At 35.5% G+C, this 15836-nt stretch overlaps 1 protein-coding gene across 31 annotated transcripts in view; it reads right to left on the minus strand.

The window, feature by feature from the left end:
* The window catches only part of LOC136836319 (regulator of G-protein signaling 9), a 1320722-nt gene that overhangs the window by 582542 nt on the left and 722344 nt on the right, over positions 1 to 15836 (minus strand). For all 31 annotated transcript variants that reach the window (XM_067100474.1, XM_067100467.1, XM_067100472.1 and 28 more), the window contains one exon: positions 8526 to 8726. In XM_067100474.1, the coding sequence (XP_066956575.1) occupies positions 8526 to 8606 (81 nt within the window). In that variant the 5' untranslated portion in view covers positions 8607 to 8726. The remainder of the gene's footprint in view (positions 1 to 8525; positions 8727 to 15836) is intronic.

Raw genomic sequence — 15836 nt, forward strand, 5'->3', positions numbered from 1 at the left:
AAAACATTCAAGAGCTAAATTCAGTAAACGGGAATTATGAAATAACTTATTAAACTAAAAGGAAATTATTCGAGAACTTATCCCAATAAATGGAAAATACTCATTAAGTTATTCTAGTAACTGGAAATTATTCTAGAACTGATTTCAGAAAACTGATATTATTCGAGAGTTTACCCCAATAAATGAAAAATTTTCGTTAACTTACTCCAGTAAATGGAAATTATTCAAGAAATTTTTCCTGGAAATGGAAATTATTAGAGAGCTTATCCCATTGAATGGAAAATATTCTAGAACTTTTTCCAGTAAATAGAAAATATTCTAGAACTTATTCCACTGAATGGAAATTATTCGAGTAATTATCCAAAAAAATGGAATTAATTCGAGAGCTTATTCCGGAATATGGGAATTATTCTACAGTTTATTCCAGTAAACTGAAATTTTTATACAACTTATTCCAAAAAATAAAAACAAACATTCGGGAACTTATTCCAATAAATAGCCATTAGTCGCGAATGCATTCCAGCAAAGAAAAATTATTCGAGAATTTTTCTAATTAAAGGAGACTATTCGATGGCTTATTCCAGTAAATGGTAACTGTTCGAGGAGTTCTTCCAGCTAACGTAAATTATTCAGGAACTTAATCCGGAAAATACTTATTAACTCAGAGGTTTTTCAAATAAATGGAACTTGTTCCAAAGCTTAATCCAGTAAAGTGAAACCAATTGAGAGTTGATTCCAGTAACTAGAAATTGTTTGAAAGCTTTAGTGATTGTGGTTTAATGTGGCCTTTCTTTAGCAACGCTCACCTCAGGGTGTGACGTCCCTGCCTACACGAGTCAGGGTAGAAGAGACTCTCTACCTTGGCAGGCAGCAACTCTTCTAGGAGAAGGACACTCCGAAGTCAAACCGGCGGGTGGAAGGGACCCTTCAGCCTTGGTAGGAACCCTTCTAAGAGAAGGTTGCAAACCTTGCTCTCCAACCTTGGATGTGCCATAGTCATTGTACTGTGGCTTCCCATGGTCTTGGGTTTGATTCCCCTGGCTTGTGGGTATGATCGTGCATTTTTCCTTTTTATTATTCACTTTCCTGTTTTTTTGGAAACTGTGTAGGACAGGCTGATGAGAAAGCAAAAGGATCTTGGTGGATTATCAGGAAAGTGCCTTCCTCTTTACCTAATCCTTTCCTTCTAAGCATTTTATAATTTCTAAATCCATCCTGACTCCTCCCAAGCTGCGGGTTTCTAATATGCATTGTAAGGTGTGCCGGCTCCACTTTATCTACCAGTTGCTTCTGGCATTTTTTGAATGACAAATGGTTAGGCTTATCTATACTTTCAATGTAATTGTTGTAAATAATGTCAATACGGTTGTTGTTGATGTCGTTATTATTGTTGATCGTTCTGTTGATTTTTATTATGTTACTGTTGTTAAGACCTATTTATTAGTTTTGCTACTAATTTTATGTTGTTAGTTTCAATTCTTTTGGGATGCATTGAACTGAACCCTGGGACTGACACTTATTACTGTAAGAAAAAATGCAGAGTACTTTACTTAAATATTCAGGGATCATGGTAAAATTTTCTTGAGATCCACAACTATGATTTAATGTTTTTATTTGAGACACTTGTAAGTAGTAACAGGTCAAAGGTTGAGTTTTTACTCCCAGGGTTTGATGGACCAGATTTTATTTATCGTCGTAACATCCCACATGCGCAAGGTATGGCTGTATACACTTAGTCTGGACGACCTATATATCATCAGAAAAACTTAGTGTAGTTGCCATGAAATTTTTTGTTTTAAGATTTTCAGTAAGTTCTACAATGTATACGAGGCGTGTAAAAAATATCCGACCTTTATTCATAGATAATACTCGTATTCAGATACAACAATCTGACACTAATCTCCTTCAAAGTAGTCCCCTTGGCCTGCCACACACTTCTCCCAATGGTTCTGCCACTGTCGGAAGCAGTGCTGGAACGCCTCTTTTGAGATACTGTGCAGCTGGTCCGTCGCATTCTGCACGATGTCTTTTCTGGACTGAAATCTGGTCTCTTTCAGGGGCATTTTCAGCTTGGGAAAACCCCGGAGGTCACACAGAGCCATATTGGGAGAGTAAGGAGCCTGATGAATCACAAGTGTGTTATGCTTGGCCAGGAAACCGTATCAAATGTGAAGCATGGGTGCGTGTGTTATTGGAATGGAGCTACCAATTGCCCGCTGCCCCACACACACACACACACACACACACACACACAGAGAGAGAGAGAGAGAGAGAGAGAGAGAGAGAGAGAGAGAGAGAGAGAGAGAGATTACATACATTCCGAAGTAATGTATTGAATCAAGTAAAGCGTGAAAATCCCTTAGAGTTTTTATCCTTTCTTTTTCACGAAAAACTCTGAAGCCACACGGAGCCTTATCCATATCGGGAGAGTAGGAAGCCTGATGAAGCACAGGTGTGTTATGTTTGGACCCGATTTCAGCCGAGAGAAGACATCATGCATAATGCGACAGATCAGCTGCATGCCATCTCCAAAGCGGCGTTCCAGCGCTGCTTCCGACAGCAGCAGATCAGTTGGGAGAAGTGTGTGGCAGCCCAATGGGACTACTTTGAAGGAGCTCAGTGTAAGAGTGTCGTATCTGAATAAGACTCTAAATATGACTGTCTCTTGGAGAGGATTAGTATGGCTCAGTCACAGGATTCAAAAGCTTCATTCATTATTTGAAGAGACTGCATTGCAAAGCACAGTGTGTGGCTTAATTCAAATTCGACTGATCTGGCCGGTCTGCTCTTGAGTTCTGTGTATCCTCCAATTTTGTCCAGCTAATTGAGGAAACCACATATATTTCCGGTAATAGATTAGACCTCATATTCACAGATGTTCCAGCTATTGTCAAATCCAAGGTCTGTGAGTATATAGGCACTTCCTGATTCCACTATTGAAAAACGGTCTGGTTGAAATCTAGAGCCAACTGGGACTGCATTATTGAAATATGTCAGGCATTTAATATTTCAGATGCTGTATTAGATCCTGATCCCAAGAAGAAGCTAAATGAAATGCTGATGGCTATTTTAGTAAAGTATGTCCCTAGAAAGGTCATTAAATTCAGGACAAATGACCAGCCATGGTTTGATGACACATTTAGACAAGCTTACCATGACAAACAGACCAAATTCAATACATGCAGACGAAATCGTTCACATGAAAAGTACACCCTTTTTATTGAGTGTCGCTGTACTGTGAACAGAATTTATCATATTGCTGAGAGAAATTACAGTAATTCCTTAAATAGGAAACTTGAAGGAATTACTCGGCCTTATCTGTGGTGGACCAAATTGGCATCATCTATCTTTGGGTCAGGCTCATCTTTCATTCCTCCACTACTAACAGCTGATGGTAGATTGGTTACTGGCCCTAAGGAAAAAGATGAACTGCTTCAACAAGCTTTTGAAGCAAAGCAAGCAGTTGATGATGTCCCTCTCCCTGATACTTGTCATCCGGAACCAATTCTTCGAAAGTTTGCATTTCGCTCATGAGGTGGAAAAGGTCCTGATGGTTTCGTCCCTTTGTTTTCTGAAAAAAAGTTTCTAGTGTGCTGTCTTTCAAGATTACTAGATACTACAGATTTTTACGTCGACATAGTACCTTTGTGGATGAGCATAAGCTTAGCCTTAGCAATACAGTGGCTGTTCCAAAGAATGGCACATGTGCATACTGCAGTAACTACAGGCCAATCCCTATTCTCTCTGTACTGTCCAAAGTTGCAGAAAAACGTATTTTTAAGCCACTATATAAGTATGTGGAATCTAAAGGATTGTTTACTGGTGGTCAATATGCCTAAAGGGAGCAGTTAGGTTACCTGTGATGCTCTACATAACATTTGGAGGGAACTTTGATGAGGGGGTTGAGTGTAGCATAATTCAAACAGATTTTAAATGCTGCTTTCGATCTAGTAAATCACAAAGCACTCATTTATAAAATTCAGAATCTTGGAGCAGATGGAGATGTTTTAGGTTTACTTCAAGATATCCTGACAGGTAGGCAATGGGCAGCAACGAGTTGCTGTTGGTGGGATTCTTTAGCGAACCAAGACCTACTGTGTCTGGAGTTCCACAAGGCAGTGTTCTTGGCCAACTGTTATTTTTAGTGTATACAAGTGGTTTGGTTGTTGGCCTGGAAAACAAGATGGATCGTATGCTGATGATGCAACACTTGTGGGTGTCGTGAAGTCTCCACTTACGAGAAATGAAGCTGCCCCTAGTCTTCGTCGGGACATGGAGTGGATTAGTGAATGGTGTAGTCGGTGGGCTACGAGGCTGGAATCCAGTAAAGCAAAAACACTGTTGACTAGCATATCTCATACAGGCTTTCCATCCCACCCTTCCCTACAAGTCGATGGGACTCTGCTGAATGAGTCCGAAGCTTTAACTATTCTAGGTGTAACTTTTGACTCACATCTAACTTTTGAGCAACATCTAATGAAAGTGTCAGCAGATGCTGCACAAAAGTTAGGTATTGTACAAAAGGCCTCATATATTTATATATATTACAATGATAAAATCAAAGCAAATTTGCTTTAGGGCATTTGTCCTTCCTTAGGATACTGTTCTCCTGTTTGGATGTCTTCTTCTGCCAGAGATTTTCCTCTTCCAGATAGAGTTGTCAGTGTTGGTAGGTTTCTGTTTCCTAATATTAGCAGTTATGACTTGGACCATCTACGGATGGTCTCTTGTTTGTCAATTTTTCATAAATTATATTTTAACAGAGATCTTTCACATTCTCAATTGATCCCTGATCCCCTTTTCCTGCCGAGAGCAACCAGATTCGCTGAACAGCAGTACCAGTATGCAGTAAATATGCCTCGCTGTAGAAATTCTTAGTTCCAAAGGTCCTATATTCCTCACACCGTTGGACTGTAGAACAGTCTCCCTTAGGATGCTGTGCAATTGGAACTCAAAAGTTCAAGTGAAGATGCAATGCACTGCTACCCAAATACTATCCTCCTTGCATTCTAATACATTTGTATCTATTTATTAATGAACTAATTTATTTATCTTTTTTTTTTAATGAGCGAGATTTCTTCTTTCTTTCTGTATTTCCCCTTACCTCATCTTACTTTTTCCTAATGAACACCATATTTTTTAGAAGCTTGAATTTCAAGTCAGTGGCCACTGTGGGCTTGTTCCATATGAAAAGGGTTTTTCATCTTCTGAATAATACTAAAAATAATCAAGGAAATGGAAATCATTTGAGAGCTTATTCCAGGAATCAGAAATTGTTTAAATACATATTTAAGTAAATAGAAATTACATGAGAGCTGATTCCCGTAACTGGAAATTGTTCGGAAGCTTCGTCCAGTAAATGGAAATCATTTGAGACCTTATTCCAGTAATTTAAAATTATTATTCCAGAACTTATTCCCGGTAATGTAAATTATTATTCGAGAGTTTATTTCAGTAATTAGAAATTATTCGAGAACTTATTCCAGTAAATGGAAATAATTTGAAATCATATTTCAGGAATGAAAATTATTCAAATCTATTCCAGTATATGGAATTATTGAAGAACATGTTCAGTTAATGAAAATTATTCGAATACTCATTCCAGTATGTGGAAATTATTCGAGAACTCATTGCAGTAAATTGAAATTATTCGAGAGCTTATTCCAGTAACTGGAAGTTATCAGAGAATTTTTTCCAATAACTAGAAATTATTCGAAAGCGTATTCCATTAAATGGAAATTATTCGAGAACCTGTTTGAGCAAATGGAACTTATTCTAGAACGTGTTCAGTGTATGGAAATTTTTCATAGCTTATCCCAGCAAACTGTTTGGGCAAATGGAACTTATTCCAGAACTTGTTCAGTGTATGGAAATTTTTCATAGCTTATCCCTGCAAATGGAAATTATTTAAGAGGTTATTCCAGTAAGTGGACATTATTCATGAACTTATCCCATTAAGGTCACATTTTTTAGAACTTATTCTAATATTTGGAAAATATTCGAGAACCTATTCTAATAAATGTAAACTACTCGAGAACTTATCCCAGTAAAAAGTAATGATTGAATATGTTCGAGAGCTATTCCAGCAAATTGGAAATTGTTCAAGAGCTTATTCCAGTCAATAGAAATTATTCAAGAGCTTATTCCAGTCAACAGAAATTATTCAAGAATATATTCCAGTATATGGAAATTAGTAGAGATTTTTTCCAGTAGAATAGCACTTTTCCATTAATTATTCCAATAAAAGGAAATTATTCGAGGAGTTTTTTCAGCAAATGGTAAATTATTCAGGAACTTATTCCAGTAACTGGAAGATATTCGTGAAGTTATTCCAGTAACTGAAAGATATTCGTGAAGTTATTCCAGTAAATGGTAGATATTCGTGAAGTTATTCCAGTAAATGGGAGATATTCGTGAAATTATTCCAGTAAATGGAAGATATTCGTGAAGTTGTTCCAGTCAATGGAAAATATTCGTGAAGTTATTCCAGTAAATGGGAGATATTCGTGAAGTTATTCCAGTAAATGGAAGATATTCGTGAAGTTATTCCAGTAAATGGGAGATATTCGTGAAGTTATTCCAGTAAATGGGAGATATTCGTGAAGTTATTCCAGTAAATGGGAGATATTCGTGAAGTTATTCCAGTAAATGGAAAATATTCCAAATCTCACTCCAGTAACCTGAAGATATTCGAGATCTTCTTCCAGTAAATGAAAACTATTCAAGAACTTATTTCTGTGACTGGATATTATTCGAGAACTTATTTCAGTAAGTGAAAGGCTATTTGAAAATTGATTCCAGTACTTGGAAATTATTTGAGAAAATATACCGGTAACTGGAAATATTAGAGAATTTATTCCAGTAAATGGATATTATTTGAAAACTTATTCCAGCAACTGGAAATTATTTGAGGTCTCATTCCAGTAACAGGCAATGATGTAAGTGTTCACTCCAGTATCTTACAATCATTCGAGTGCTTATTCCAGTCAATGGTAATTATTTCAGAGCTCAAAACCAAAAATGAAAAATGTTCAACAGCCTAATTCAGTAAATGAAAATCATTTAAGAGCTTATTCCTGCAACTGGAAATTCTTCGAAAGTTTATTACAGTAAGTGGAATTTCTTGGAGAAATTACTCCGGTAAATGAAATTATTTGAGAACTTATTCGAGTAAATGGAAATTATTAGAGAACTTATTTCAGTAAATGGAAATTTTTTGAGAGCTTGCTGCTGTAAATGAAAATTATTCAAGAACTTATTACAGCAAATGGAAATTATTAGAGAACTTATTCGAGTAAAATGGAAATTAATGGAAATTACTAGAGAACTTATTCCAGTAAATGGAAATTATTAGAGAACTCATTTCAGTAAATGGATATTATTCGAGAACTTATTCCTGTAAATGGAAATTATTAGAGAACTTATTCCAGTAAATGGAAATTATTCGAGAACTTATTTCACTAAATGGAAATTATTCGAGACGTTAACCCACTAAATGAAAACTAATCAATAGGTTATTCTCAACAATTTGATTTTCTTGTTTCCTGATGCTACCACAAAAGCCTTCGAGTCGGCATAGTTTCACGCTCATCTGTGAGCACTCAATTCATCTCTAGGCGAGACTCTTCTGCGCTGCGCCGAACAGTTGTCTCAGATATGTTCACACAGTAAAGTCTTATTTCTCTGATTAGGGACTGCTCTTATCTTCTGGTTTATCTCATATTTTTATTCATGGAACTGATTTCTTTTGAACGAGAGCCTTAGATCTGTCTTTAATTTTACTTTGTTCGATAGATTGTAAGCCAACTGAACTATATGAATTTATTTCACTTAATTTAGTCTCTGTCTCCGGAAGAGAATGGCATTTATTTTTTTTCAGGATAATGATCGCCTAAATTTGATGCAGCATTGGTTTAAGTTTTCAACTTTTGTTTTTAATACACCATAATACCTCGAATTCCTAGGAAACAGTAGATCATACCGTACTTAATTCTAGATATTGAACGATAACGCTAAATTATTACAAATCAAGGTTTTAAGACCCTGAGCATACGACGTAAGATCATTGGACGTACCAGTCTTCAAAAAGAACGAGTAGAGCAACAACAAGCAGCTCTTCCCTGGAATGTTATGAATTCACGTTTCAGTAGATTTTCAGGAGACTGTGAGGCTAAGTCAACAGTCAATTAGACTAAGACCTTTGCTGTCATGCGCATTGCATAACTTCAGCTAAGCAAATCAAGACTAACGTTCGACACAAACCGCAGAGCAGTGACATGCCAGGAAGACTGCAATATGGAGGGGGGAGGACAGAGAACAGGAACAAATCTCGGAATGGATCCTGAGACTCCTCTCACATCACATGGCACCATCATCCCCTGGCACACCGTGTCAACTATAAGTTCAATTATAATTGAATTTATAGGAGCGAGGGCCCCTCGCCGTCCCCCCCCCCCAAACCTCTGACACCCAACCCCCGCCCGCCCCCAAACAAAAGAACTGTTTCGCTAAAGAGTGGGACAAACCTTGGCGAAGACGAGAGGTTTCGGTTGTTGTTGATGTTGCTGTTGAGTGTTGGCGGTGGGGTGTGCATTTTGCGTGTCCATGGTTCGTCGGGCGGGGTGGTGGAAGAGGAGGCGGGCACGCGCGCACACTTCCTTACACCCGCCATCTAGGTCCTCCCGCTGCCGCCCAACCTCACCCCGCGCTCACCAACACCGCCACGGCTGCTCCGGCCACGTCCACCAGCCGAGTCACACGCATCGAGAAGAAAAGAAACAACATTGAAAGAATCAGGATAAAATGAGCCAGTGGAAGAGAAAATGTCATATTCTGAATCTGACTTTAAACTGAAGGATGATCTCTCTCTCTCTCTCTCTCTCTCTCTCTCTCTCTCTCTCTCTCTCTCTCTCTCTCTCTCTCTCTCTCTCTCTCTCCACAAAAACTGCTTTCGTCATGGAGACGCACCTATGAAATGTAATTATGAAATCAAATGTCTAAGGAATTTTTAATACTCATTATCAAAGCAACAAAGGGATACTGACTGAGTGCACACTTGAGTTTTGTATCAGACAAGCATATTATTTTCGTGAAATGAAGTATCATTAGATAAAAGGATAATAAGAATTCACACAGTTTCCAGTGACCTAGGGCATAAACTTGATGTATCAGGTAGTAAAAGCTAAAGAAAATGGTCGTGAGCTAAAAGAAAATATCAAGGGTGGGGTAGGGGGGGAGTAGATATGCAGCAAGCATTGTTTCCGTTCATAATCGAGATTTTTATTTACATAGCAAATCGCAAAGCATTATTCCTCAGGCCCCGGGTTGACAAATATTCAGTGGCTCTGATTGGGTTGCTGTATACTCTATGTACAAGATTTGACTGGCAAAACGGTTCCTCGAAATAATCATACTTGAAAGTAATGAGTAGCTGAAGGACAGACGCGAAACAGGAACCTTGTTCAAACCCATACAGGTCCTTAAAGCATTCCCTCGACTGTTTTGCATCTTCTACTTTACAAATTAAGGGTACAAGAGTGTGAGAGCATGCACATATGCTGACAAACATACATACATACAGATACACATGCACACACACACACACACACACACACACACACATATATATATATATATATATATATATATATATATATATATATATATATATATATATATATATATGTATGTATACACACACACATATATATATACATACATACATACGGTATATATATATTTTCATGATGCTGCCTTGTAATAATATGTATATCATGTGATATTTTGATACATTCACTCTTTAATTTATCATGTGTTGTATGTAATAACAATAATTATTGAAATATCATAACAGATCTCAAAAGAACTAATGATTTAAATAACTTAATAGCATAATTTAGAATTGATAATACAATTTTAATAGCAACGTTGTATGAGCTACATGCACGTGTGTCCTAGTGAGAACTTGTTTCATTTCAGTTGTCACCAGTTGAGATAAGAGAGAATGCTTTGTTTTAGGTTATGTGAGGACAGTTTGGAATAACAATTGCTGATTCGTTCAGGAAATCAACTCAGTTTTTCGTCTTGTTTATAAAACACGTCAATCATAATTAGCCGATTGCTGTATGTTTTGATCGTGTAGAGGTTTCTGTAAAAGATTCGTCCCATACGAGCATAAGATGAGTGATTTCACAGTGACACACATGGCTTTGATCATGTATGTAACTTTGAGAGAAAGAGTAACATGTCCTGATTGCATTAAAAAATGTTTTGCTGGAGTGATGTCACCTTCCTTCTAGAAACCTCTCTTTTGGTATCTCGTAACCCAAATGCCTTAATGACGATATGCAATTGTTTCATGTGCCACTGGAATTCTGAAATTTGTTTCGTTCTTATTCCTGAGACCGATCAGTTTGGTTCTCTCTCTCTCTCTCTCATTCTTAAAAAGAGATTACTTTTAACATAGTATATTTGTGGTCACTGATATTAGTATTAACTTTTAAGGTCTGAATTTAGTAAAATTATTTAATTTGTAATGGCGCCCGGTAAAAAAGTGTTTAGTGAAATTAGCGCAGCTGCAAAGGGATTTCACAGAGGTTTTCACAAGTTTGTGTAAGGTAATGTAAATTTTACTTATTATTACCATGGTATAATAAGTTAAGGAAATTTTGCCTTAGTGAAATTGTTATTGATAAATCTTATGGTTATTTCTGTGTGTTTTTTCTGTTTGCAATCTCTTCATATTTTCACATTTTTTATGTTTGTGATGTAATATTTATTTACTTAGCATTTTGAATATTTCTTGGTAATTTAACATTGCATACTTGATTTAATTTTTCACTTATTAAGATTTTCTTTTCAAATCTTGAGTAATTCTTGATAGTTTAAATTTTGCTTGATCAATTTAAATTCCTGTTAAAGTTTTTGTGAATTAGTTTTTGTTTCATAATTTAATTCAAGAATTAATTAAGTTTCGTGTTGTTTCCAAGTAATAGTAAATTTTTCAGGTTGTGAATTCTAATTATAAATTTTGAATTAAAAAATAAATTTTTGTGCTTAATATTTTTAGAAAAGCAGAATTTCATTTATTGACCACCAGTGAATAGGATTAATTGTGTGTGTAAGGCAAAGTGATAAACATGTTTTGTTCTTTTAGTTTTGCTAAAGTGAATTAAGACCAAGATAACAGTTAAAGTTGTTTGATGGAGTGATGCCCTTTTACTCTACAATATTCCTTGTTTAATTGTTGATACCTCACACATATTCTGATAAACTGAGTTTGATTTTTTCAAGTGATTAATATTTTTTTAAGGGATCACTGTTACCCTTAGAGTACTCAGTCATAATTTCCTATTGTTATGAGAGTTCAGGTATCTGGCTGAAGTGAGGTAAATTTTTGAAATTTGTAATTAGTTGTGTAATAACCAGGTACTTGGTACGCATCGTGACAATATTATTTGGTGCCTAGACCTGGGAACAAAACAAAATATCACTCTGGTTTATGGTTTATACTGGTGGTGTTAGGGATATATTTTGATAGGAGAATGACCATAGTTATTTTTTGCTTTGTATTGTGAGTTTTTAGTTGAGTAACTTAGAGAAAATGGCTCTGTTCGATGTTCAGAAGTTTTTAGCAGCTCCTTCCATCCAAGAGTTATCTGAATCCAACCTGACTAAGGCACAGTGGATTTCTTTAGCAGTGGTATGTGGGGGTATCGTGTCTAGTGGCACGATTAAGGCACAAATCAAATGTATTTCAACCCAAGCATTGATGGACTCTGGTGAAATAGATGAAGAGTTAGGAGAGGCACAAGAGTTGTTGAATGCAGCTGAGGCAGAATTTATAAATAAACATGAACAAAAGAAATAGGAAAGTGACGCAGAAGCAGAGCTTAGATGTATAGAAACAGAAGAAAATTTGATTAAGCTGAAGATGCAGGCTGAAAGAGAGAAAATACAGGCTGAAAGAGAAAGAGAAGATAGAGAGAAAAGAGAAAGAAAAGAAAGAGAAGAAGAAAAAGCAGCAGAAGAAGAAAGAAACAGAGCAAAAGAAGAAAGAGAAAGAGCAAGAGAAGAAAGGGCATAAAGAGAAAGAGCAAGGAAGCAAGAAGATTATGAAAGAGAGATGAAATTAATAGAAGCTCGCTCCAAGTTACCTGTAACACCGTCTAACCCTACTCAAGGTAATTCAGACCCAGTATTTGATGCAGTAAGAGTGCAGAAGTTAATTCCAAAGTTTACAGAAGAAGCTCCAGATGAGTTTTTTGATCACTTTGAAAAAGTGGCTTCAGGTATGGGATGGCCAGAGGATAAATGGTCAGTCTTGTTACAGAGTGTTCTCATTGGTAAAGGAAGAAGTGCCTATTTAGCCTTATCAGCTGATCAGTGTAAAGAGTACAAGGTACTCAAACACAGTGTGCTACAAGTTTACCAGATGACCCATGAATATTATAATATTATAATGAAAGATTCAGATCTTTGAGAAAGGATGATAAGATGACTTTCTTGGATTATGCCTACAAAGTAAGAAGATGTTTTAAACGATGGTTGGAGGCTGCTAAAGTTAAATCTATGGACGAACTTGAGGAGTTAGTAGTCCTAGAGCAATATCTTAGAGGAATTCCTGAACACATTAAGAAACTTGACAAGGGTGCTACATTGAGTGAGGATTATAATATCATTTGTAGCAAAAGAAATTATAATGTCAAGTACCAGAACCAACAACGCACAGGTTTCAGGTCTCATCCAAATTTCAGGAACATTACAACTGGAAATCCTTCTAGTGGCTATGCTAATACAAAGCCAGGTAATAGCCCTCAACAATTGAATGTTAAATCCTCATCATCCAGTCTGTTCTCAAGACAGATACAGAAGACTAATGTTGTCTGCTACAAGTGTGGAAGAGTAGGACACTAAAGTCAAGATTGTTATCAGACACAACAGCAGACCAAACCTGTTGGTCAAGTAGTTAAAGGTGTAATGTTCTTTTATTTATTATTCTTCTGTTTATATCTGCTATTCGTTTAAGAAGATTACTTCTTTACAGATGTTGATCTTTCTGGCTTTGTTATATAGTAACGTAGTTTCCCCCAGGAGGCTTTAAGAAGACACAATTGATTTTTCTTTCTTCACTAGTGCCAAAGAAATAACTTTACAATAGAAGTACAAGGTGATATGCAGTACAAAATATAGGGTGAGTCAATGTGAGCCTGTCTTCTTATATCAACCCACAAGTGGTGAGGCTTGCAACCTCATGCCTTCTTCTTTGTGCCTTAGCTGCTCCTTGTCTCTTCTCTGCTGTCTTTACTTCTCTTTTCTTATCTGCTGCTCCCCCTCAGAACTGGACTTCCTAAGGATTTTTGGAAGTCGATTGTCCAACTCCCAGTAGGTAGGGATCTTGTTTCTGCCCCACCTTTGTTGATGCTTAGTTGGTTGAAGTTATCTAAAGACTTCCTCTGGGTGTAATCAGAACAATTAACTCCTTCTTAGTAGGTGGAACTAATTACGTCACTGAAATCTAAGATTTCCGGCTTGATTTGCATAGCTAAGCTTCACAGGTGAGGTGGTTTAATGATTTCGATGTGATTAACTTTTGCCAGTGCCGCGCCAATGTTTGGCTACGTATTCACGACACCTTTGCTTCGATCGTCATTCCTTCAACGATTTCAACGATTATACTCGCCCTATTTATATAACGTATCCTGTTTTGCTTCCCCCCCCCCCCGCCCCATCTCTCTCTCTCTCTCTCTCTTTGTTCGTTCCTTCTAAATCTCTCTCTCCCTTTCACTCTGACTATCAATGTTTAACAACGGATTCCACAATAAGCTGTAGGTCCCGTTGCTAAGTAACCAATTGGTTCTTAGCCACGTAAAATAAGTCTAATCCTTCGGGCCAGCCCTCTCTAGGAGAGGAGAGCTGTTAATCAGCTCAGTGGTCTGGTAAAACTAAGGTATACTTTTTTTTTTTAACAATGGCAGTTTCTCTCTCTCTCTCTCTCTCTCTCTCTCTCTCTCTCTCTCTCTCTCTCTCTCTCTCTCTCTCTCTCGTTATTTTGATTAACTCTTAGAATATTCAGAATTCTTAGCTGTCTCTACATCACTCGGTCACCTACCAACATTGTCTTCAATGTTTAAACAATCATAAGAATATTATTACAACATTAAAAAATCAAACTGGTAATAAAATGACATAATAACAATTGTTCTCCAACTCTGGAGTAAAAGATATATGTGTATTAAAGCATCACACTAATTTATAATCAAACACAATAAAAGTACAGTACCTCATTTGCATGAAAAAATAAAACAATAAATATACTGTATACATGATGTTAACATCATCTATCAATTATTGTTTCCCCTTAATTCTGTCAAAATCTCTTGTATTTTTCTGATCACAAGACTCCTTACTACAATGATGAATAATACAACAAGTATATACCATTATCAACATCAGATTGAACAATGACAAAACTTGGGAGATAGTTTCTTTATAGTAGAAATATTCATCAACATAGTTCAAATTGTCAGGTTTCTTTAATTCTAATTGAGACAACTTAAATTCATTAATTTTGTGTGAGTAATTCTTATATGATACATGTTTATTGAATGTGTATGTTGTGAAAAGATGAGGCTCGTAGTACAACTGATTAGGGATAATTGCTGGACAGGATGTTTTTTCTAAAAGATTTAACATTCTTAAATTTTACGTCTGTAGTAATGTTGTGACATTTAACTTCAGCGACTTCTATTGAAAACACAAAAATCTCATCATCTATAAGCAAAGCTTCAAACTTACTATCATAATTAGTTGTATGCACCTCTTTTTCTTGGGTTTGATTTAACATAACTTCTTGAATACGTGGATATGCATTAGTACTTTTATACAGATTGTCAAAATTACATATATATTCCTGTTCTCTTAACAAAATACACTCTTGAAACTTTAGTTCTGTAAAGAATGACAACAATAGAGCGCGTTCTTCTAATGCAAAAATGCTTGATTGTTCCCTTTTGAATGACTACTCATTCATTGTATATCATAGGAAATGGGTATACAGTGTATTGAAAGGTACAGTTAGATAATCTTATAAAACACTTTTGTACTTATTAAATTATAATACATGAATATATCTTCTACAAGTGGCTGAAAGTGTTTTTTTTCATGATGTAAAACTTAATAATGTTTTCTAATTCTTTTACGAGTGATGATTAGTGTTGAGCTCAAAAATACAAATGAATAAACTATTATTATCACCCTTCTGCAAAATTGATTTAATGTCTCTTCGAATTTCATTTAATGTTTTATCATTATTTTTCTATGTCTTTTCAGCAATGATCCCTTTCTTATCAGATTTTCTATATATATATATATATATATATATATATATATATATATATATATATATATATATATATATATATATATATATATATATATATATGTTTTATTTATGATATTTTCACTACATACATTATATTTATGATATTTTATTTATATATATTTTTCATTACATATATTATATTTATGATATTTTCATTACAGACATTATATTTATGGCATTTTCTTTTATATATATATATATATATATATATATATATATATATATATATATATATATATATATATATATATATATATATATATATTTCACTACATATATTTATGATACTTTTAGTTCGACACCAACATACATATACATGCATTTACATATTTAACTCTGTTTCGTTGATTATATCTTTTGTTTACAACATTATCTACACCATTTTCATGTCTTATGTTATCTATATCTTCAGAGGACCATGGATCTGTTTTTACTACTTTTATATGATTCCAGT

The sequence above is a fragment of the Macrobrachium rosenbergii genome, chromosome 56, assembly GCF_040412425.1.
Source record: "Macrobrachium rosenbergii isolate ZJJX-2024 chromosome 56, ASM4041242v1, whole genome shotgun sequence".
NCBI classification, from domain to species: Eukaryota; Metazoa; Arthropoda; class Malacostraca; order Decapoda; family Palaemonidae; genus Macrobrachium; species Macrobrachium rosenbergii.